Source organism: Crinia signifera, chromosome 8 (genome assembly GCF_055691185.1).
Source record: "Crinia signifera chromosome 8, ASM5569118v1, whole genome shotgun sequence".
Lineage (NCBI taxonomy): Eukaryota > Metazoa > Chordata > Amphibia > Anura > Myobatrachidae > Crinia > Crinia signifera.
The window spans coordinates 28,672,728-28,696,116 of NC_139224.1; the positions used below are offsets into that span (position 1 = coordinate 28,672,728).

At 47.1% G+C, this 23,389-nt stretch overlaps 1 protein-coding gene across 2 annotated transcripts; it reads right to left on the reverse strand.

The window, feature by feature from the left end:
- Nucleotides 1–720: 720 nt before the first annotated feature.
- On the reverse strand, nt 721–22,175 carry C8H3orf49 (chromosome 8 C3orf49 homolog). 2 transcript variants are annotated; one of them, XM_083157994.1, is made up of 5 exons: nt 21,879–22,175; nt 15,869–16,197; nt 13,741–13,841; nt 3,353–3,463; nt 721–950 (listed from the first exon to the last, which is right to left on the reverse strand). In XM_083157994.1, exons 1-5 carry the CDS (start codon nt 21,989–21,991, stop codon nt 753–755), a joined length of 852 nt encoding a protein of 283 aa, XP_083014120.1. In that variant the 5' UTR covers nt 21,992–22,175; the 3' UTR covers nt 721–752. The 2 variants fall into 2 exon arrangements, with proteins under 2 accessions (XP_083014120.1, XP_083014119.1); XM_083157993.1 differs by having other exon boundaries at nt 13,741–13,871.
- Nucleotides 22,176–23,389: the final 1,214 nt, after the last annotated feature.

The following is a 23,389-nucleotide window of genomic DNA, read 5'->3' on the forward strand; positions in this document are numbered from 1 at the left end:
TCCCCCGCCTCGCTGACAGCAGCACATCCCCCGCCTCGCTGACAGCAGCACATCCCCCGCCTCGCTGACAGCAGCACATCCCCCGCTTCGCTGACAGCAGCACATACTTCCTAACTTTTGTCTATTGCAAAGTGAGATCTGCCGTGCCAAAGTCACTGGACATGGCCCCGTTTCCATCATTTTCGTGGGGGGGTCAGAGGTCACGCTGCACATGCCGCACAGCCCTTAACGATCATGGCACGCTGCCCGCCTGACCCTCCTGCCGCGCCCTGACTCATGCCCGGCTCCCGGATAAACAGTCAAGGCACCGACCGGATCACGGCAACAACGCCCGCCCACCGGCTCCCGGCCGCCCCTTCTAGCTCCCGGCCGCACCTCCTAGCTCCCGGCCGCACCGCACATGTAAGTAAATATGCTGGCCAGGTTTTTTTTTTAATTAGGGAACTCAATCCAGGGAAGCCTGGAACTGAGCATTTTTTTAATCCCGGATCCTGGGATTGAAAAAAATGCCCCGGGATTGGCTTCCCTGGTCCCAAGGTTCTACTAATTGCTGCATTAACATCTGTTTATTTAGCACTAATATATTTACACTGCAAACACAAAAGAGAAAATCAAAGCTTTGCATTCATACGATACATTTTTAGTTGTTGATGTTCCCTATCAGCTAAAAGAAACAGTTTATAGATGGATGGTGTCTTTTATTTGTTAAGTGTATTTTTTAGGTGATCATTTAAGTGGTTACCTAATGTTTCTCAGTAACAGCAGCAGATACAAGGGAAACAAACATTTTTAAACTTGTATTTTTGGGTGTTCTTTTTGGATATTCTCTGGAACTGTTTGGAAGACCGAAGGATTTCATCGCCCAGAGTCTCGCACTGACGAAGTTCCTCGTGCCGCTGCGCCAAGAGCTGGCCAGATTTCTCCGCAATCGTTTCAATAAGATCATCCACCTGTGGGTCATGCAAAAATGTTACATACAGTACAGCAGTCAGCAGGGGCATGGGTCCTTGGGTCTATCAATGAAGGCCGACACATGGAATAGGTCAACATGGTTGGAATATTGACAGTCAAAAGGTCAACATGGGGTTTTGACAGTTTTTTTGTCCCTGAATGTCGACATGGACACCGTCAAAGTGTACCACAACCGCTCGCACTGCTTCGGGCATGGTGCCTCGGTACACTTGGAACATTATTCTACTCTCTTTCCACCCCCTGGTGGATGGTAGGGTAAACGAAATACCCCCTGCCGACACATGTCTGCTCAAAAAAAAAAGTGAAAAACCCATGTCGACCTTTTTTAACTCAATTTAGCCGTTGTCAACCTATTGCGTGTGTTGACCTCCCAACCATGTCAACCTTATGCGGGGTACACACCAGGACGACCCGCTCACGATGCACATCGTGAGCGGGTCGTCAGTGTTTCTTCCGACCCGCTCACGATGACGCGGGGGGCACGACCCGCTCACGATGTGCACCGTGAGCGGGTCCGATTTGATAGCGACCCGCACCCGGGTGTATGGTTGTTTTCAGATCCTACCTGCTGCAGGTAGGATTTGAATAATGACCGGCCGACCTGCGGGACCGCACATCGGATCGGTATCGGTCCACACCAGGACATAAAAGGGCCCAATCACCACACAATCTACATCAAATCAGTCGGAATTGGATCTAGATTGATGGGATCGGACCCTTGTCGTCCTGGTGTTACATTCTGCCACTTGCCATAGAAGTCTGTTGCACAACTGAGGGCCTAATTCATGTTTGCACCCAATGCAGATGTTCAAGCAACTGACAGATTATGAGTAGACCGCAATGACATGTGGCGGTCAACCCAGGTCTGACCTTTTCAGTCCTGATTCAGACCTGATTGCACAGCTGTGAATTTGCACAGCAGCCGATATACTGCGCATGTCTACAGCCCGTAGTACGCATACCCGAGGTCATCTTTCGCCAAAGTTCGGCAACCTTTTCTATCTGCGCATCGTTAGCAAGGCGAATGACAGGAAGTAGGTGTCTGGGGTTGGTCACTGGCCTGAGCGTATTAGGGGACGGTGTGTGATGTCAGCTCCAGGCCAGATGTGCCTTTTTCCCCTCGCACCGCAGAGTACGTTTTTGGCTACGAGCCTGTGGTGACTGGTGCCCAGTGTAACAACCATTAGCTGGTGAGCCTGTTACAATAGGTTTTGTACATATTAGCACGGCTGCAAATGGATGTGTAGCCGTACAGGTCCATTTGCACAGCGCGTACATTGATTCACAAGGCGTGATTTCACTCTAGTGGGCTAGCGTCTTAACTGAATGTGGGCCGTGTGACAGCGGCGTAACTATAGCACCGCAGCCCCCGCCACCGCGGGGGGGGCGCTGTGCATGTGGGGGCGCCGGGGGCTGCGGTGCTATAGTTACACCCCCCCAATCCCCCGCAGACTTACCTATCTCGCTGGTCCCGGCAGCTCCGTTCTTCTGCTGAGGACCACCACAAAATGGCCGCCCCCATATAGCACAGTTCTCTGAAAAGCTGTATGGGGGCGGCCATTTTGTGGTGGTCCTCAGCAGAAGAAGAACGGAGCTGCCGGGACCAGCGCTATAGGTAAGGCTGCAGGGGATTGGGGGGGGGGGGGGTTTGCATGGGCAGCGGGGGATTGGGGGTGCTTGGCGGGGCGGCGGCGGCGGGGGGCGCCCAAAACTTAGTTACGCCATTGCCGTGTGATCAGATTTGAATTGGGCCCATAAGCAGGACCTGGGACGACTCACTGTGCTCAGGCAATTCCTGGTTTTTGCTTATGTCTGAAAGGGGTATGACTGTAAAGCCTCATACACACTTTGCATTTTTTTGCCCAGGGTGTATGAGGAGCGATGATGTAAAAATCGCTGGGTGGACATTCGCTGCATGCATACACACTGAGCAATTTTCACAGGGGGTGGACAACTTTCCATAATAAACTATGGAAAGTGGTTCACTTGCCTGGTAAAACAGTCCAAGGAATGACTCCCGGTGGCGATGATGAGGGCGCGGGAGCATGCACCAGCGCTCATCGTCCGGCCATAAACGCTAGGCGATCTCAGAACACCAAAAAAACGGGCTACTTTCTGCTCAAAATTGCCTGGTGTGTATGGGCCTTAACCCTTTGAGTGCCAAGTGAAAACAGGTGTAAAAGTTGCCAAGAAAACATTTGTATTCATCATAATGACCTGTAATGTTTACTTTATATAGGAAATATATATTTTTACACAATTTTTATTTGAAATGATATAACAAATGTGAGCGACGCTGATTCTTTGCGCATCTCTCAAAGACATGATGGTACATTAAGGTACAATTTACAAGCAGTACTGTAATAGCCTAAGATTGTACCTGCATCTGCAGACTGCCCACTGTGTACTCTGATTGGTGTTTCACCTTCTCCACAGCCTTCTTCTTCCTTCTCATCAGCGCAAAGTGCCTCTTTTTAGAGGAATATGAACCCTGCACACAAGAAAAATCAAAGAAGCAGGCCTTTATCATTGCATCTGCTGCAATACAAAATAATATGCAAGGGGGAACAGCAGCTGTTTTGTTAGGCATAAATGTGGGACATTCAAGGGGCATTAATATCTGGATGTATTGCAAGTGTGACGGTACTTGTTTCCTATCTGGGCGCCCGTCGCGGGCATCGCGGGTACATTTATGCCTGCCCGCGACGCGACCGACGCGATGCCCGCGATTTTCCCATTGAAAACCATGTTAAACCTGAAAAATCGCGTCGGTCGCGTCGCGGCCGGCCATAAATGTACCCGCGATGCCCGCGACGCGATGCTCACGATTTCCCATAGGAATCAATGTTAAAAGCCGCGATGGACCCGATTTTACTGTTAAATGCCTCAATCCACCCGATTTGGCCATAGGAATCAATGTTAAATGGGCCACAGAGCCCATTAACCCTTAAATGTCCCCCCCAATTTTTGACGCCACCCCACGATCGACGCCAACCCGAAGCGTGGCGAGCGCAGCGAGCCCGCGAGGGGCGGCGGTACGCGTCCTCCGACCTTTTCATGCCCTACTATCCACTAGGGCGTGGTGTGAGAATATAATAGTGTGGCGAGCGCAGCGAGCCACCGAGCCCGAAGCGTGGCGAGCGCAGCGAGCCCCGCGAGGGGACGCGGATACCTTCACAATTATGCGCGTCCCCTCGCGGCCTTCACAGTGAAGGTATCCGCGTCCCCTCGCGGGGCTCGCTGCGCTCGCCACGCTTCGGGCTCGGTGGCTCGCTGCGCTCGCCACACTATTATATTCTCACACCACGCCCTAGTGGATAGTAGGGCATGAAAAGGTCGGAGGACGCGTACCGCCGCCCCTCGCGGGCTCGCTGCGCTCGCCACGCTTCGGGTTGGCGTCGATCGTGGGGTGGCGTCAAAAATTGGGGGGGACATTTAAAGGTTAATTGGGCCTAATTCAGGGTTAATATGGCCAAATCGGGTCAATTGAGCCATTTAACAGTGAAATCGCGGTCAATCAGCCTTTTTAACATTGTTCCCTATGGGAAAATCGCGGTGATCGCGGTCATCGCGGGCATCGCGACCATCCAATTTTGCCCGCGATGACCGCGATCACCGCGATTTTTACCCCCGATCACCGCGATTTTGATCGTGGGCGCCCAGATAGGAAACAAGTACCAGTGTGACTGTAGGGGTGACATTTAATAGAAAGCACATTTTTTTTTTTTAGATTTTATCGCAAAAAACTGCCGAAATTGCACGTTTTCCCAAAATTGACAAAATCATCAAGGAACATCGACTCCTAGGGTTGACCTATGGCTATGCTGCAGACTATCTGATGCATGTGCCATGTTTATCTACGTGTACAATTGCAGCTGAAAGCATTTTTACCATCACTGTCATGTTCACTCCTTCAAATGGTCCCGTCTTATCTATCACTCGGCGATTACTGTGTCAGTGCAATTGCAAAGGGCGGCTTGACCTGTGTCTAGTGTGATTGGCGGCCGCACAGTATACCGGCCAAACTGAGTTTTTTTTTAAAGGAACAATAATTTACAAGACAAAAACATGCCTTGAAAATGACTGCTCCTTTAAAAAAGACCAAGTTCATCCAACTTCCTACACAGTCGCCTTATACCCCATTCACACCAGCCTAAATTCCCGGGTTGAGTCCGGGAACAACCCGGTACTAGCGCTGGTGTGAAAGGTTTCAAAATCCTGGGCAAATTTCAACCCGGCTTGGTACCAGGGTTGTTCCCGGGGACCTGGCTGGTGTGAAAGGTACAAGTTATACTTACCCGGGTTGCCGTGTCCTCGGTGTGCTGTCTGGACGGGAATCCAGGCGGCGGGCGCAAATGACGGGACAGCCGGTGGATGATGATGACGCAGTTCTCCGGCGGCAGTGAGGACGCCGGAGAGCTGCGTCATATTCATCCGCAGCCTGTCCCGTCATTTGCGCCGCCGCCTGTGTGGATCCCTGGCCTGCACGGAGGACCAGCAACTGGGGTGAGTATTCTCCCCACCTCTGCCGCCATCCCGCCGCCTGCCCGCCGACTGCCCGCCTCCTTCCCACCTCCTGCCGGCCTCCTTCCCGCCCCCTTCTCACACCAGGAAATGCAGGGACATTTCTGGTGTGAATGGGTCCAAACCCGAGAATGTCCCTGCTTGTCCCGGGAACTGAATTCCTGGGTTTGTCCCTGCATTTCTGGTGTGAATGGGGTATTACTCACTGCATTACATCCAAACCCAAGTGTGCATACCTGGCAACATTTTTGATTGGAAATTCACTGGCTAGAAGGGAGATCACTGGCTACGAGAGAGATCACTGTCTAGAAGAGAGATCACTGGCTAGAAGGGAGATCACTGGCTAGAGAGAGATCACTGGCTAGTGAAATCATCGATGGTTCATGGCCGATGCCGAATACTTTTGCCATCGATGGGGGAGAACCAGATGGTTTCCCTCCATCGATGGAACAGAAAAACAATGTTTTGCTTTTTTTTGTTCCAAAGAGCCAGGACACGGAGCATGGCTCTGACACCTGCGAAGCCCTGCCCCTCTTGTTTTTGTATAGTTTAGCACTATCGATGGCCAGTTGCAGAATTGCCATCGATGGCAACGGTAACGATGGCCATCCCTACTGGCTAGGAGAGAGATCACTGGCTAGGAGAGAGATCACTGCCTAGAAGGGAGATCACTGGCTAGGAGAGAGATCACTGGCTAGGAGAGAGATCACTGCCTAGAAGGGAGATCACTGGCTAGGAGAGAGATCACTGGCTAGGAGAGAGATCACTGGCTAGAAGGGAGATCACTGATTAGGAGAGAGATCACTGGCTAGATGAGAGATCACTGGTTAGGAGAGAGATCACTGGTTAGGAAAGAGGTCACTGGCTAGATGGGAGATCACTGGTTAGGAGAGAGATCACTGGTTAGGAGAGAGGTCACTGGCTAGATGGGAGATCACTGGTTAGGTGAGAGGTCACTGGCTAGATGGGAGATCACTGTTTAGGAGAGAGATCACTGGCTAGATGGGAGATCACTGGTTAGGAGAGAGGTCACTGGCTAGATGGGAGATCACTGGTTAGGAGAGAGATCACTGGTTAGGAGAGAGATCACTGGCTAGATGGGAGATCACTGGCTAGATGGGAGATCACTGGTTAGGAGAGAGATCACTGGTTAGGAGAGAGATCACTGGCTAGATGGGAGATCACTGGTTAGGAGAGAGATCACTGGTTAGGAGAGAGATCACTGGTTAGGAGAGAGGTCACTGGCTAGATGGGAGATCACTGGTTAGGAGAGAGATCACTGGTTAGGAGAGAGATCACTGGCTAGATGGGAGATCACTGGTTAGAAGAGAGATCACTGGCTAGAAGGAAGATCACTGACTAGAAGGGAGATCACTGGTTAGGAGAGAGATCACTGGTTAGGCGAGAGATCACTGGTTAGGAGATAGATCACTGGCTAGAAGATAGATCACTGGTTAGGAGAGAGATCACTGGTTAGGAGAGAGATCACTGGTTAGGAGAGAGATCACTGGCTAGAAGGGAGATCACTGGTTAGGAGAGAGATCACTGGTTAGGAGAGAGATCACTGGCTAGAAGGGAGATCACTGGCTAGAAGGGAGATCACTGGTTAGGAGAGAGATCACTGGCTAGATGGGAGATCACTGGTTAGGAGAGAGATCACTGGTTAGGAGAGAGGTCACTGGCTAGATGGGAGATCATTGGTTAGGAGAGAGATCACTGGTTAGGAGAGAAGTCACTGGCTAGATGGGAGATCACTGGTTAGGAGAGAGATCACTGGTTAGGAGAGAGATCACTGGTTAGGAGAGAGATCACTGGCTAGATGGGAGATCACTGGTTAGGAGAGAGATCACTGGCTAGAAGGAAGATCACTGACTAGAAGGGAGATCACTGGTTAGGAAAGAGATCACTGGTTAGGCGAGAGATCACTGGTTAGGAGATAGATCACTGGCTAGAAGATAGATCACTGGTTAGGAGAGAGATCACTGGTTAGGAGAGAGATCACTGGCTAGAAGGGAGATCACTGGTTAGGAGAGAGATCACTAGCTAGAAGGGAGATCACTGGCTAGGAGAGAGATCACTGGTTAGGAGAGAGATCACTGGCTAGATGGGAGATCACTGGTTAGGAGAGAGATCACTGGCTAGAAGGGAGATCACTGGCTAGAAGGGAGATCACTGGTTAGGAGAGAGATCACTGGTTAGGCGAGAGATCACTGGTTAGGAGATAGATCACTGGCTAGAAGATAGATCACTGGTTAGGAGAGAGATCACTGGTTAGGAGAGAGATCACTGGCTAGAAGGGAGATCACTGGTTAGGAGAGAGATCACTGGTGAGGAGAGAGATCACTGGCTAGAAGGGAGATCACTGACTAGGAGAGAGATCACTGGCTAGAAGATAGATCACTGGTTAGGAGAGAGATCACTGGTTAGGAGAGAGATCACTGGGTAGAAGGGAGATCACTGGTTAGGAGAGAGATCACTTGTTAGTAGAGAGATCACTGGCTAGAAGGGAGATCACTGGCTAGGAGAGAGATCACTGGCTAGAAGAGAGATCACTGGTTAGGAGAGAGATCACTGGCTAGAAGGGAGATCACTGGTTAGGAGAGAGATCACTGGCTAGGAGAGAGATCACTGGTTAGGAGAGAGATCACTGGCTAGATGGGAGATCACTGGCTAGAAGATAGGCACTCGATTGGGAGGCGGGTGGTGGCTCTGGTGCTTGGTAACCTTCGATCCTCGCAGCTTACCGAGCCAGCTAGTATCACCCCTAACTACAGACCACTCCGTGTGTAGACTAGACACCCCAGTGACGGTGATGCGCGGTCCCGCGCGTCGCAATCACCGGACTAGATTTATACTGCATGCCGTATACATCTAATCATTGCTAGTGTGCTCTCTCCAGAGAACAATGGCCGTGATTGATCGCTCAGCAAACTCCACTATTGCATCGCTGTGTGCTGAGTGGTCTGTGCTGAGCAGTAGCGCTCAGCAAGCAGGCTGAGTCACCCCGTGTGTACGGGACTTAAGAATAATCTAAAAAGTTTAATTTAGAAATGGGCAAATGCTTTGGTGCATCTGTAAGGGAGTCAGGGTTTGTGCATTGTACAGACCCATCCGTCTTTCATGTAGCGAGTCAAGGAAAGATGCCAAAGAAAAAATGTGTCACAATGTTTACAGCAGCCTCACATCTATGCTAATGAGCGTAACAATGATATTCAGCGCACGGCCACAGGGAGAGACAAGATCTGTCAACAGTCAGAACATCTATTTTTATGGAACAGAAGTTTAAGAAAAAAAAATAGAAGAGGCGCCTGTGCCTGTATGCGGAAGTGACCTTTATTGTTCCCCCTGATTATCAGCTGCTGGCTAGAATGACTGTAATTTGAAATTTAAACACTTTGCTGCTCAGGTTCTTCTATATTACCTGACCGCCTGTCCAGCAGGGCTGTAATAAGGGGTGTGCAAGTATTACCGTACCCCTTGATTAGGCTTTTCCTTTATGAGTACCCCTCCTCTCATAAATCCCCCACACCCATTATTCCAGTGGGCGGTATGTGTGTCGTTATAGTAAGCCTAGTAGCGGAGGAGTAGTGTGCTGTCAGGAATTGGGTCCCTCTATCGTTACCACCTCATCCCTTTAATCCCGGACACATATTAATTACACAGGTTCTGTGGCAGTTTAACACCAGGTGAAATGGAATCTTGAAGTCAGCCAGCCACAGAACTTGTGTAATTAATATGTATCTGTAATTAAAGGGATGAGTTGCTAACCCTGGGTCCCTCTGTGTCTGGCCGCTGGCTGTGTACCGTGTCCAGGGTTCCCACTAACGCCTGTAACACCTGTAGGATTAATGCCGCTGCTTCCTTCACCCGTGTCAACACGGGGCAGATGAACGCTGATAGTCTGCTCCCACTGTTAGGAAGTCGGTCGCCATTTATCCATCTGAGGGCATCACAGTTTTATCCGTCTGAGGGCAGCGTGGGTTTCTCCCAGTGAATTGCTGGTCGGGCAGAAGCACGAGGAGATGCTGATGACACTGCAGACGGCAACAGGAGACTTGTTCCACCATAGGGAAACTTCTTCTTCTTCCGCCATTACCAATATTATTACTGGTCCCCAGGAATTCACATTTTACAGGTTAGGAACCGCTGCTCTAGGCAGTGGTCTACTTCCCAGTGCTTATGGGTGGGGCTTGCACAGGGAGGCACGGAACCCTGGTCTGACCCTGATTACCAGTATTACTTGTGGAATGTAAACCCCTACAACCCTTCAGTCGCAAATGAAAATGCTCTTACAGATGTGTCCAAATCATAGCCGTTCCTGGCGCATTACAACATCAAAGAATCGCCAAGGTGTGGTAGGCCATACCATGCAATACACAGCTCAACCACTGGGTGGCCAATGCATCACTGATACAAACTACTAGAGTACAGCAATCAGAGATGGTGGCGCTGTAATGAGTCCTGGCTGGTGGCCAATCCTGCAACCTTACAGGTAAACAGTCACACAAATGTTACCATGCCATGGGCATAATCTGAAGAACAGTACAATACACGGGCGTATCAAATTTTATTGGCACGGAGACTGTGAAATAATTTGTTAGGGCAGACGCACATTACATGTGACAGGTAGAAATTAATATTCATAGGGTATTATTGTGCAGATGCAATTTTTTCGGCAGGGCCCTCATTAGATTCGTCGTCTGAAACCCTAGGAGGTAATTTTTGTATGTTACCAAGAGAATGCAAAACATAAAATACAATTGTGAATATACATTCAACACAAAGGTAATGCAATGTGAGCAACGTGCGGTAGGTTTTTCTGGTTCTTAATTAATATGAGATGATAGAAGCAGCCAAGCGTGTTTATTTAATAAGGCATCGGGAGAGCAAACTGGAAACACGCTCTTCTTTGCTTTTAGCAATTAGCCCAATTCAGTAAGAAGAGTTTTAGGAGCCTTATTACATACTTTGTGATTCTCACTGCTCAGATTTTAATTGTCCTCTTTGTTAATTGTAATCGTATTTACAAAAAGATATATTAGCAAAATGCCTTTTTAGCACTCCAGCGTGTCACTTGACATATGCGTACGGTACTGACGCAGTCTTATCAAATGTACCAAGATGTGATTTATAAATTTAGCATTCCATTTAGTAAGGGTTATGGTATAGTGCATGGGTCTTCAAACTGCGGCCCTCCAGATGTTGTGAAACTACAAATCCCAACATGCCTTCCACAGTTTTAACACAACCTTATAGCAAAACTGTGGCAAGGCATGCTGGGATTTGTAGTTTCACAACATCTGGAGGGCCGCAGTTTGAAGACCCATGGTAAAGTGGATTGAAGCTGTCTAGATGGACCATGTTATAGTCGACCACCCTGGTCAAATGGGTCTAGTTAGACGTCTAAAGATAGTCAACCGCGTGTAGATGGACAGTAATGAATGTTAGAGGCCAGCGTTAGAGCAACGGGGTCGTGGGTTGATGGTCACACGAGATTTTCAAAATATGTTGTCATTTCACAGAGGCCCCGTGGACACCGTATATGTGCACAGTCAGAGCCAGATTAAGGTCTAAATGGGCCTGGAGCTGAATGATCAAGGGCCTATTATGCGTAATAATAGGGGTTATGGCTAGCACCTAATAATGTGGGGGGCGTGACCAGTGTTCTGTGTGGGTGGTCTGCTCATGGGTGTGGCTCTATTTGTGTAAATACTTCCAACTAATTATATATGCCTGGAAAAGGCAGGGGGCTGGCATAAGAAAAATGCAGGGAGATGCAGTATATTGGCGGGTGCACTCCAAAGGTGCACCCGCAGGATGTCAATGTCCTAATATACTTGCGGGGTGAGGCGGCACTCCAGTCATAAAAAAATACTGAAAGCCGAAACTTGGTAGACAACATTTCAGCACCTTTTATGTGGTCACGTTAGTTTACCACACCATATACCCCTTATACAAATCATGCAACACAATAGGAACCCCCTTATACTGTACTTGCCTCTATTACATTATGCCACATGGAATGAGCCAAAATTCACACTATGGCACATGGATTAAGGCAAAATTCACATGGATTGAGCCAAAATACACACTACACCAGGCATGTCCAAACAGTGGCCCTGCAGCTGTTGTGAAACTACACATCCCAGCATGCCTTGACATAGTTTTAGCATTCCCTAATAGCAAAAATGTGGCAATGCATGATGGGACTTGTAGTTTCACAACAGCTGGAGGGCCATAGTTTGGACATGCCTGCACTATAGTAAACACATTGAGAAATAATGCACAATATGCTTCATAAATAGGGGCATTGGCGCGCATTAAAAATTTACACCATAATGCCCATTACATGTTAAGACACACACCATAATCTCCATTACGTATTATGCCAAACACCTTAATGCCTATTAAAATTTATGCTACATAAGTATTGCTTACCTACATGTTAATTGCCAGGGGTTCCATGTCCATTGCCAGGGGTTCCATGCTCATTGCCAGGGGTTCCATGCTCATTGCCATGTGGGGAATACATGCCGTTGGTAACTGGGGAACAGCCACCGTCAGGCAGAAATGACAGCCATTGACAGCCATGCAGAGAGCAGGGGGCTGCCGGCTGTATTCAGAGCACTGCTATTTTAAATAATACCCATTTCACACCAGAAAATGCAGGGACTTACCTGGGAATATGGTAAGGATCATGCAGGGACATTCCCAGACTGGCCTCTTTTACACCAGCCTAGTCCCTGCATTTTCTGGTGTAAGGGGGAGAGAAAACCACCCCTGCCCCCCTTTAAACAACCAGCTATATCTTCAGAACCAACTGACCCTTTTACATGTAGGCTTCGAATGATTTTGGTCCCATGAAACTGGGCCATTTGGTTCCAGAGAAATCTGTCCTCAAACAACATGAATAGCCATGAAATTACATTTCAGAAATGAAAAAAAAATTGGTTTACCCGCAATGTCTCTAGAACCAATGAACCCATATGGACCAGGTATCAGATTGAAGGCCCAGCGATTTGAGTTCGACTGAGATCAACCTCGAGCTTCTGTGATGCCAGAGGGGGAACTGGCAGCCGTTGGAACCGGGTGGAGGTAGGAATTAGCGGGTCCCATGTTATCCTATGTGGAAAACGTTCCAGGTTTCCCTGGAGGTATCTCCGGTTCCCGGGGGGCTAGCGATGCAGGGCTGGGCTCGTTGGAAAGCCCAGGCCCTCAGCTACAAAATGGGCCTATTTGGAGAGTGGGCCTGGAGCTGTAGCTCCATCAGGCCCATTGTTAATCCGGCCCTGTGCACAGTGTCTCCCACGCATGGCTCCCCTTGGTTCGGGCACGGTGGTTTGCTACGCTCTGCACACTATTATAATCTCACTCTATGTCCACTTGGATAGTAAAGTATGAACCAAGTAGGCCGGGGACATTTAGCACCAAAAAATATGAAAAACTCATGTCGGCCATATGACCATCGACCACGCTCCCGTCACTTCCAATACTCTCTAGACACGGTAGACTATCTTTAGACGTCTAGCTAGACGGGTTCGACTAAGCATGGTCGACCATTACATGGTTGATCTAGATATCATAGATCCGGAGATAGATATTTGGTAAACTGGGGTAGGGGTGTGTGTGTGTGTGTGTGTGGGGGGGGGGGGCAACCTACTGCCTACTCCTAACCCTCCATATTTCTCGACTTTCAGGATCTTACCATCAGGATCTTGACCACAGCTCCAAAGGGGTAGGTAAAGTTTTTGTGCCATGCGCTCAACAACATTACTATCCCCAAAAATATGTCATGTGTCTGAGACCACCACTGCACCTTCCTATTTGAAGCTAGTCTACTCAGGCTAGGTTGATCATTTGTAGTCTGGAGATGAAGATATGCTTCAGAAATGTGTTTTGCTACATAAGCAGGACTGACCGTGGCTGGGTCCACTCAACAGAGGCCCAGGCTTTGCTTGGGTATGCACTGCAGGCCACGTTTGTCTTCTGTGAGTTAAAGAGGATCTAACCTTCTGAAAATGTCTCCTCTTTGAATGAAAGAGCTGAAGCACATTGGAAAGGGACAAACCCCATGCCACTTAAAACAGCCTTAAATGCCATATTGTCGCAATAATGTCCAGGGTTACCAATCCCAGGGCTATAAAATGTGAATATGGCTGACATCTTAGTGACAAGTGGTTTGGCATGTTAGGCTGTTGGACCAAGCGACTGGCCTGCTGACAAGACATAATAAAGGAAACGTACCTTCTGCAGCCCGGTAGGTAGTGAGGTGACGGATACACGTCTTGTGGTTTTCTTGGAGTGCACAATGAGGTTGTCTGCCATGATCTGCTTGGTCTCTGCCTCTACAACATTAACATCCAGTTGGAGAATTGCTTTCAAAGAGAAATAAGCTTATAAGTAAATCTGAGTCAGTGACAGGAGTTACAATGTATTTGCTGGAAACGGTTAAGGTATCTTCTCTGGGTGATTTGTCAGCTGTGCAGTAATGTAAGGTATGGCTGATAGGGGTTGGGTGCATGGTAGATAATTGCATAATCTCTTTAACTATTAGCAGAGTGCCGTAGTATGGAGGAAGAGCTGGCGGATCCCGGTAAGCCAGAGAGGTGCTTCCCTCCGCTGGCTATCCCCTGCTGGATCTATGGATTAAAAAGAAAAAAAGGAACCGGGATAAGTGGGTGGGGGGTGCGGTGCCGCGGAGGTGGAGGGAGTGGTGCCGCAGAGGTGCAGAGTCTCTGTCAACACACAGACAGAGACCCTGTGCCCCTCCACTGACCTATATCATTCAGCATATATGGACTATATCGTTTGCCCCGGAGTTACGCAGAAATCTTTAACCTTTTGAGTGCCAACATCTCTGTGAGAGATGTTCAAAATATCCACTAAAAATCCCTGCGCCGCTCACATTTGTTATATAAATTCAAATAAATAATGTGTAAAAAAAGATTATATTTCCTATATAAGCAGTGGCGTAACAATAGCTCCGCAGACCCCGCGGTCACTTGGAGGCACTAGGTAAGATTTTGGGGTCTGCGGAAGCTATTGTTAATGGGGCCGCCGCCGAATCTCTGCGGTCTGCACTGAGTTCCGGTGCTCCTGCTGCTCCTCCTGTTAGAATGTAATTTGTAAAATGGTCGCCCCCTGCACAGCAGACAGTTATTAAGGATGCTAGAGGAGGCGGCAACCTCCTCTTGCGTAATAAATAATGGTCTGCTGTAAGGCGGGGGCCATTTTGTATGTGACATTCTAACAAGAGGAGCAGGAGTGCTGGGACCGTAATGGATAGTCAGCGCAGTTGAAGATGCAGTAGTGAGGGGGCGCACAAATTTTAGTGGCGGGGGGGGGCACCCCAATTTTAGTTACGCCATTGTATATAAGGTAAACATTACAGGTCATTATGATGAATAACAATGGCCCTTATTCTGGTTGGTGCGGTAATTTCCGCGTGCGTTCGTGCCGCCGATGTTTTGTGTCTGCGCATGTGCAGAGGCGTCTCTGCGCATGTGCGAGCGGGGCGTACGGCCAAATCCCGCATGAAATGTGAACACTTCGAACAGAGGGTGGAGAGGGGCGTGAAGGGCTATTTGGACTCATTACCATATGCATACGCCCCGCGTTTCATGGGCGTTCCCATGCAAACGCTGGGCGTACGTATGGTAATGCGGCCGTGACGCACGTGTAGGGGGCGGACATATGACATCGCCGGATCTCAGCTGCCCGCCCAGATCCCTGCTTTTGCATGGAAAAATGTCCGTGTGGTCTGAGGTTGCAGGAGCTGGTGGACCACTCGGTCCTGCATTCGATGGTCTGCGACCATCGAATGATGGGGGAGGTTCCCTGAGATGGAGGAGGTGTATTCCATGAAAAATACACGTGCGGTCCGTTCGGCCAGCTTCTTACCGCGTACGGACGGAGTTGGCGATCCGTATGGAAGGCGGGGTTTCGCACGCACGGTCCTGGCCGCATATTCGGATCCGGCCGCACCGATCAGAATAAGGGCCAATGTTTGCTTGGCAATTTTCGCTCCTATTTTGACAAATTCACTCGGCACTCAAAGGGTTAATTATATAGCTCGTGGAGCAAATTGTCTAGTGTGTACCCAACTTTTCAGTAATTTGCAATGCCTGCCTTTGTTTCTATTTGATCTTTGAAAAACTGGAGATAAATCAATCACTCTTTAATAGATTCATTAGGAAATCGACCTCTAAAACACAAAAATGTTGCTTTTTATCATAATTTCTTCAAATCGACCCTTAGTTGTTCTCCCCGCCTCTCATGTCTTGTATTTCACACTTTACACAGATGTCACAACTAACTGACTGTACTTGACACAATCTAATTTAGGTCTGCAAAAAACAATAGATCTTCTTACCAGCTCGCGACATCCTCCTCCCTGATCTCTTGGCTGTTTCCCGTGGTAGTGTGAGGTGCTGAATTATTTTAGGAAGCTGATGCTGTTTTTGGGATAGCGCTGGTGAATATTTTGAGGAAAACACAGCGCAGGGAAGTTTTACTGGTTTAGCATCTTTTACTCTGGGCTGGATCACTTTGCCCAGGAAAACCTTCATTCTCTGCCCAAAACTTCTCTTTTTGCGATCCAGGGATGTGAAAGATCCACAAGAGTAGCTGTCGCTAGCCGTTTCTTTATTTGGGGCGAGGACATTTTGGTTCGATAGATTAGTGGAGACGGCTCCGTGCCACCTGAATAGAGAGAAGATGTACTGCTGCTGTCATCACGTAGATGATCTATTTTAAGATGCTATTGTATTATTACAGTTTTATATTATCAAGTCCACATTATGCTATACATTGAGGGGGGGGATATTCAATCTCTCGCAGCCATTCCCGAAGGGGGAGATGGCTGCGGGGCCCTATTCAATGTTGTCTTTCTCAAGAGAGCATTGAACAGGGGATCTCTGCAGAACGAGACCGACTTTCCAAGCAGTCAGGGCTCGTTCTGCAGAGAACGGCCGGGAATTGACAAGCTCCTGGCCACAGCTCGCCGATTCCAATCCGCTTCTCGCGGCCATGCCCCCTTCTCAGTGCTCGGCAGGCGGGACATTGAATCTCACCTGCGAGATGAGCGTCGATCGGGCCGAGAAAGGGACAGGGTCGCGGCTGTTGGGCCAGCCTGACAGTCGTGACCCGACATTGAATACCCCACTGAGTCATTGGAAAGATGTCCCCCTGCAGGATAGTGTAACTTTTGTTTAGCATTGCCTCCTCACAGCACTAGGGTCATGAGTTCGATTCCAACCAGCTCAAGGATGCCAATCCCAGGGCATTTTGGGATTAAAAATTGCTCAATCCCGGGATGCCAGGGATCCCAGTATTAACCTCCCTAATAACAAAAAATAACCCTGCTCCCCCAAACAAGACCACACATTTACATGGGAGGGCGGTGCGGCCGGGAGTGGGGCAGGTGGCGGGGGGTGCAGCTGGCAGGCTGCACAGCATGACTTCTGACCGTGTCATGTGCAGAGCCAAATCCTGGGATCCCGCCGATTGGCCACCCTAGTTTGTATGTTCTCCCCATGTTTATGTGGTCTTCAGGTCCTCTCACAGTCTAGACATACTGGTAGTAGAGATGAGTGGTACAGTTTTGACTTGTTATGTTTGGCAAAAACATAAACAGCTTTCCCTGCACTGGTAATAAAAAAGGCGTGGCCTAATCATGGAGGTGTGGTCACAAGCTCGTTTTGCGGGGCCCTATGCCCTTCAGCCAGGGTCAGATCCAGGGATGGAGATGTGATCTCTTCCCACCCTGCAGTCATAGTAGATGGCGGCAATCTTCAAGAAACCTGGGCCTGTGTTATTAACCCTTGGCGCCAAGGGCAGATTGGGAGCTAAAAGTGGCCCTGAAAATGTTTTTTTTTAGAAGTGACATTTTGTGGGCAACAACAAATCAAATGTAGGCGTAACCATCACCAAAATAGGGCAGCCTGGTGGCCCCAAACCTTTAAGCTGCTGTGACAAATCACATACATCCACATTTCACATAATAACCCACCTGACCCACTGAGCGGACTATAGACTCCAAACCTCCATCAAGCACATAAACAGCTCATTAATTAATTAACATAATCTCCAGATATCACAAATATCCCCCCCCCCCCAGTGGAGCCCAGAAACACCCCAGAGATTGTAATAACCCCACTCCTTTCCCTTTAACAGGTGTCACAATGCAGTGGCGTAAGTTCATCCCAGTTGCCCGGAGGCAAGGTAAGTACTGGTGCCCCCCCCTCCCCCCAAATAGCTCACTCATACAGTAAGGTGTATGTCTCCAGTACGGTCATGGGTCCAATACAGGGTGTGACACTTGCAAAAATTATTTTAGAAGGGGGAGTAAGCCACATTAGCAATATCAACTTCTTTCAATTAACTGATTCAAACTCAAAGGTAAGGAGAGGTGCCCCCTTGGGAGCAGGAGCCCGGCGGCAGATGACTCCATTGCCTCCCAGAGTTCTGCCTCTGCCACAATGGGTATAGGTGGGCACCTGCCTTAGATGAATATTTGCAGCGTCGGGTTCATTGCCGGAAATTATGTTTGTGTGGGAGACAACAGGTGGACTGGAGCACTGCTCTGAGCAGGGCCACATCTTTAAATAAAAAAAAAAAAAAGTACGTTGGCCTACCAGGAATCTTTCCTATTGACCACCCAATGGCCACTCTGACCGTGCACATTGCCACTTACGTTCACATCTGAAAAGGTCTTCTCATTGGCTTTTCAGCTTTCAAATGTTTTGCATAACCAGTAAGATTATGTTTTCAGATGCGAACATCTCTACTGGTAGATTAAATTACTTTCAACCTCAACCTAGTGTGTGTGTTAGTGTGATAGGGAATATAAATTGTGAACTCCACAGCAGCAAAGGCTAAGATAAATGATTAAATATTCTTTGTAATATGTAGGTACATAATTGGCAATTAATAAATAAATAAATGCTACCATCGAGGGTACAAACAGGGGAGGGAAGCAGTTACCAGTTACCCAGGCCTGGCACTGCCTGATGAGGAGAAATATCCACCTCTTGGAGGTCCTCTGCAACATGAGGTGGGGGTTTGCATAATATGGCCCAGTTTTTAATTTTCTGAAGGGGCGTGGTAAAGGCCGCCCTTGATTTTCCAGACCTCCCCCATCATTCCCCAACCTGCAGTTTGTCTCAGCAGCCCCGGCTATCTATGGGACTGATCCAGGAGATAAAATGGAGGGTAACTGGGTGTTACTAAGTTCCACCTGCACCAGCACATTAATTTCAACAGAAAAACCCACCCCACCACCCACATCAATAGATGATGCAGGTGGAGCTGGTGTCACTTACAAACTGGAGCTACCTTCCCCTTCCTCAGGTCCTGGTGGCTTCATGTTTCTCCTCGACTTGTGGACTGCCCCTTCTTGTACAAACACAAGCTGTGTTTTTCAGATGGCATTCTTCCCCTTTTTAAGTACCAGTGGCTTTTCTGGCATGGCATATGTGATGTATTGCCATTACCACCGCTCAAGTGAGAGAAGAGCCATTGAGAAGAGCAGGCTGAAGACAAGATGAGAGGGGTCTGGAGGGACACAGAGAGGCAGGGGTAGCTGCTGAAGGGATATGGTCGATAAACTGCTGGAGTGACATAGAGTTGTGTATAAGGGGCATCAATGTGGGCATAAGCAGCAACGTAACTAGAAATGCAGCTCCCTCTGGCAAAAAAATAAAATGGGTGTCCCCGTCAGGTACACACTCCCAGCGCAAGTACAGAATTAACAGCACCTGTGCTGCTTTAATCCGTCAGGCCCGGGAGGAGAGTATCCTTCTCTCTACAAGAAGCAGTGAGGATGGGGGAGCGACAGCCATGCTGGAAGGGCGGCAGCCATGGTGAAAGGGGGAGTGGTGGGCAGGGTGGAAGTGGGAGCTCTCTGGCTGTCTGTGTGAGGACACTCAGTGACCCGCCCCATGGGAGGTTTATGGGGCGGGTCACTGAGTGTCCTCATACTGACAGCCAGAGAGAGAAGTCTGCATGCATATCTTATTGCCTGCTGCTGCAGACTACTGATACAGGACTCGTGGCATCTGGCAGCCTCCATGAGCTCTGTGACACTGTTCCCCATTGGCACCTGCTCCCCCCGTCACCACTAGGGCTGCGGATCCATAGTTACGCCACTGGGTATAAAGGGCACTACTACTGAGCATAAAATTTATAAGTGGCACTTCTTTGGACAATATCTGTAAAAGTTGCATTAATACTGTGGGCATTATGTGTAAGAGGCACTACTTTTGTGGGAATTTTGTATAAAGGGCACTACTGTGGGCCAGGCCATGTGTATAAGAGACATTATTGTGTGACACAACATTTATAAGGGCACTACTGTGTAGCATAACTTGAATATTGGGCTGTACTGTGATGTGACCTAACATGAATAAGGACCACTACTGGGTGATGTAATGTGAATAAGGGGAACTACTATATGGTGTAATATGAATTAGGGGCATGCAGTGTAATATGAATAGCATCATGCTACTGCATGGTATAATCAGAATTTGGGGCACTATTGTGACCACACCCCTTCCTTGGAAAAATGTATAGTCTGCAGGAGGCTACCCAAAACCCTAGCACTGACCCTGGCTAAAAATAATGGGGGGGTGGGGGGGTGGGGGGGTGGGGGGGTGGGGGGTGGGGGGTGGGGTTCAGTGGCAGGAGAAATGAGTTCCATCACCACTCCAGGACTACTTTAATCCCTGGACTGATCACTGCTCAGGTACAGTGTTAATTTCATAGATGAATATTTAGACTAAAACTAATCAAAGGTTTTCTCTGTGACTAAAATAGAATGATAACAAAAACAGGAATTTCTTAATAAAGAAAATGTTGACTATTAGTCCATCTCTTTTTGGACTACATGAAAATTGACTAGACGAAAATGCTCTATCATTTTCGTCTCGACACCTCTAAGTTGTAATATTCAAGAGACTGATTTATTGGATTCTTTAATTAATAATACTGTATTTTTTACAGTTTTACCCAACCTCTCTGGCCCTAGATTAACTTACTCGCGCTGCAGTTGCGCAACTACTGTTTGTCATGGGAATCACTCAGTCGATTTATGTAGCTAACTATTTAGTTAACTTTTAATAGCTATATATTATAATTTTCATCCTTACAGCTTCATTTTTTTGCAATAGACTAGTACTGTACTACTACTACTACTTTTTACATGTATTAGGAAGATTGTATTTTCTAGTGATTTATTGTATTCTTTCATTATTTCAATTAACATTTTGAATTAAAAATAATTGTATTCTTGAATTGATATTTGCAGAAAATAAATGGCCTGCTGTGGAAACAAACTGTAAAGCTATGACTAAATCAATTACTTAAATTATACTAAAATGTTAGTCAAGATCCAATGACTAAATCTTGACTAAGATGAAAAAAAAAAGTGACATTTAATTTAATCAAATTTTAAGAAAGTGACTAAATCCTACTGCACAGGAAGTTATTGGAAGCATTGCAGGAATTATCATTATTCTGTGTTGACCCTCATCTGAAATAGCAGTAATGGTCAGCCAGGGGCAGTTATCATCCTGTTTAACCAATTTTTACCAAAAGATAAAATATAGAATTTCAAAAGTGAAAATTAATAAAAAAATTTTTTTAAATAAATCATATTAACATAATAAATAATATCAGTAAAAATGTATTTAACACATATTAAATTGGAATTGATTGAACACATATTTGTGTATTGAAGCCATTTTATTTAATTTTGTTGATAATTAATTCATGTAGCATTTCAGCATAACCAACATTATTTATTGTCTTAAATAGCAGGAAATTGAAATAAAAGAACATACTGTATAACATATAATAACAAAATAAATCTAGCATATAAATTGGAAATAACTAAAAGAAAGTTTTTTTTTTATTTAATTTTCGTTTAACAAAAATACATTTTAGTCTGCCAGGCTGTGGGGAATACTCCTGAGACAAGTTCACTTGAGAACCGATTACACATTTCATCACAAATCTATATATTGAATAAGAAACATTTTACATTTTAAACCTTTATTATATTATAATTTAATCTTTATCAATTTACTGATCCTATCATTGTTTAAAAAGTACATTTATACGTGACTATAAATGAGCCTCAATTTACAAAGGGAATTTTTGGTTTGCTATTTTTTTTTTAAGATATTTTATTTTATTTTTATAGATTTTTTTTGGTGCATAGAGAAAAAAAAATTGGTTTGCTATTTTTGACACCTACATTAAATGGTGTCCATTTTGGATTACACAATTGTAAGCTCAACCAATTCTAAAATAAAACCATTGATCAGTACAATAAATCAGCTATTAGTGTTGTTAGCGCAATGGCATGCGCCAGCAATAATTACCTGATAATGCCTTTTCTCTTCGCTTGGCCCGTGTTACATTTGTGAGGATGAAATACTTTGTCCGTATTGTCTCTCTTGATTAGCTGTAAGGACCCCGATGACCGTGGTTCCATGGCTGTAGTCTTAATGGCCCAGCATGATCTAGAGTGCGGCGGTATATCTGAGGTTGGATGTTATGCCATAAGTTTCCCCAGTGCACTCTCCCAGTCCTGAGCGGATATTGCTAACTGGGATAAGTGAACCAGGTGACTGATGGCTATTCCTGTAGTTCATGTCTGTGGACCTGGGATGTATGTGTCATTCGCAGCAAAGGCGTAAGAACTGTTCCCAGGCGTTCTCCAGTTTTAGTAGTCGGTGAAAGATTCATCGGGTACTTGCGAGATTCCATTGACATCACTTCTTCAGAGATGAATGTAGGAATACTTGGAACAATATGGCTAATGTCGGTGAACACAGAGATCTCTGTCTCTGATAAACTCGCTGAACTCGTGACCAAGACAGTGTATTCCCATGTACACAACTCATACAGTATGCACTGCTAGAAATGTGGACAGAGGCAGCCTTCACATTTTTTATCTCTCTATCTCTCTCTCCCCCGCTCGTATATATACAATAACAAGGGTCCACCCATAGGCCCTTATTCTGATTGAGTCGGACGGCCGATGGTTGTGTTTGCGCATGTGCAGAGGCATATCTGCGCATGTGGGAACGCCGTGCACATCCGAATACAGCGTGAATTCTGTACAGAAAATGATCTGTTGGAACAATCCGAACAGGGGGTGGAGAGAGGCGTGAAGGGCTGTTTGGGCTCATTACCATATGTGTACGCCCCACGTTTCATGGGCGTTCCCATGAAAACGCTGGGCGTCCGTATGGTAATGCAGCCGTGACGAACATGTGGGGGGCGGACATATGACATAGCCGGATGCCAGCTGCCCGCCCATATCCCTGCTTTTGCACGGAGAAATGCCCGAGTGGTCTGGAGCACTCGGTGCTGCCTAAACACTAGGTCCAGCATTCGATGGTCGGCGACCATCGAATGATGGGCAGGCTATCACAGATGGAGGAGGTGTACACATGAAAAATCCACTCGCGGTCCGTTCGGTCGGCGTCTTACCGGATTTGGACGGTGTGAGCGATCCATACCTATCTGTACTGAAGGCGGGGCTAAGAACACTCGGTTCCTGTCCGAAAATACGCCTCCGACCGATTCAACTAGTATAAGGGCCATAGTGCATTAGACATTATCTGTATGTTCATTTGCATTTCAAATGCAAAATTATATACTTATAATTTATTGATCAATGGGACTTCAAATAAGGCTAATACACATGAAGCTTCCCTTGTAATGCTGTTAAACACACATGTATGGGCACTCAGGGACTCGCCATTCTTTACTGCCCATATGCATGTAATGAAGGTTATACAACTTGTATAGAAATGGAATTTACATTTAACTATTCTAAACAATAAAATTTATACACACGTATACGCCACACATCTGGAAAATG

Coding starts and splice junctions, on each gene's coding strand:
- C8H3orf49 (XM_083157993.1), bottom strand. CDS start 21,991: ATGGAACCACGGTCATCGGGGTCCTTACAGCTAATCAAGAGAGACAAT. Junction 13,872..15,868: donor GAGGAGGATGTCGCGAGCTG/GTAAGAAGATCT, acceptor TCTCTTTGAAAG/CAATTCTCCAACTGGATGTT. Junction 951..3,352: donor TGGGCAGTCTGCAGATGCAG/GTACAATCTTAG, acceptor CATGACCCACAG/GTGGATGATCTTATTGAAAC.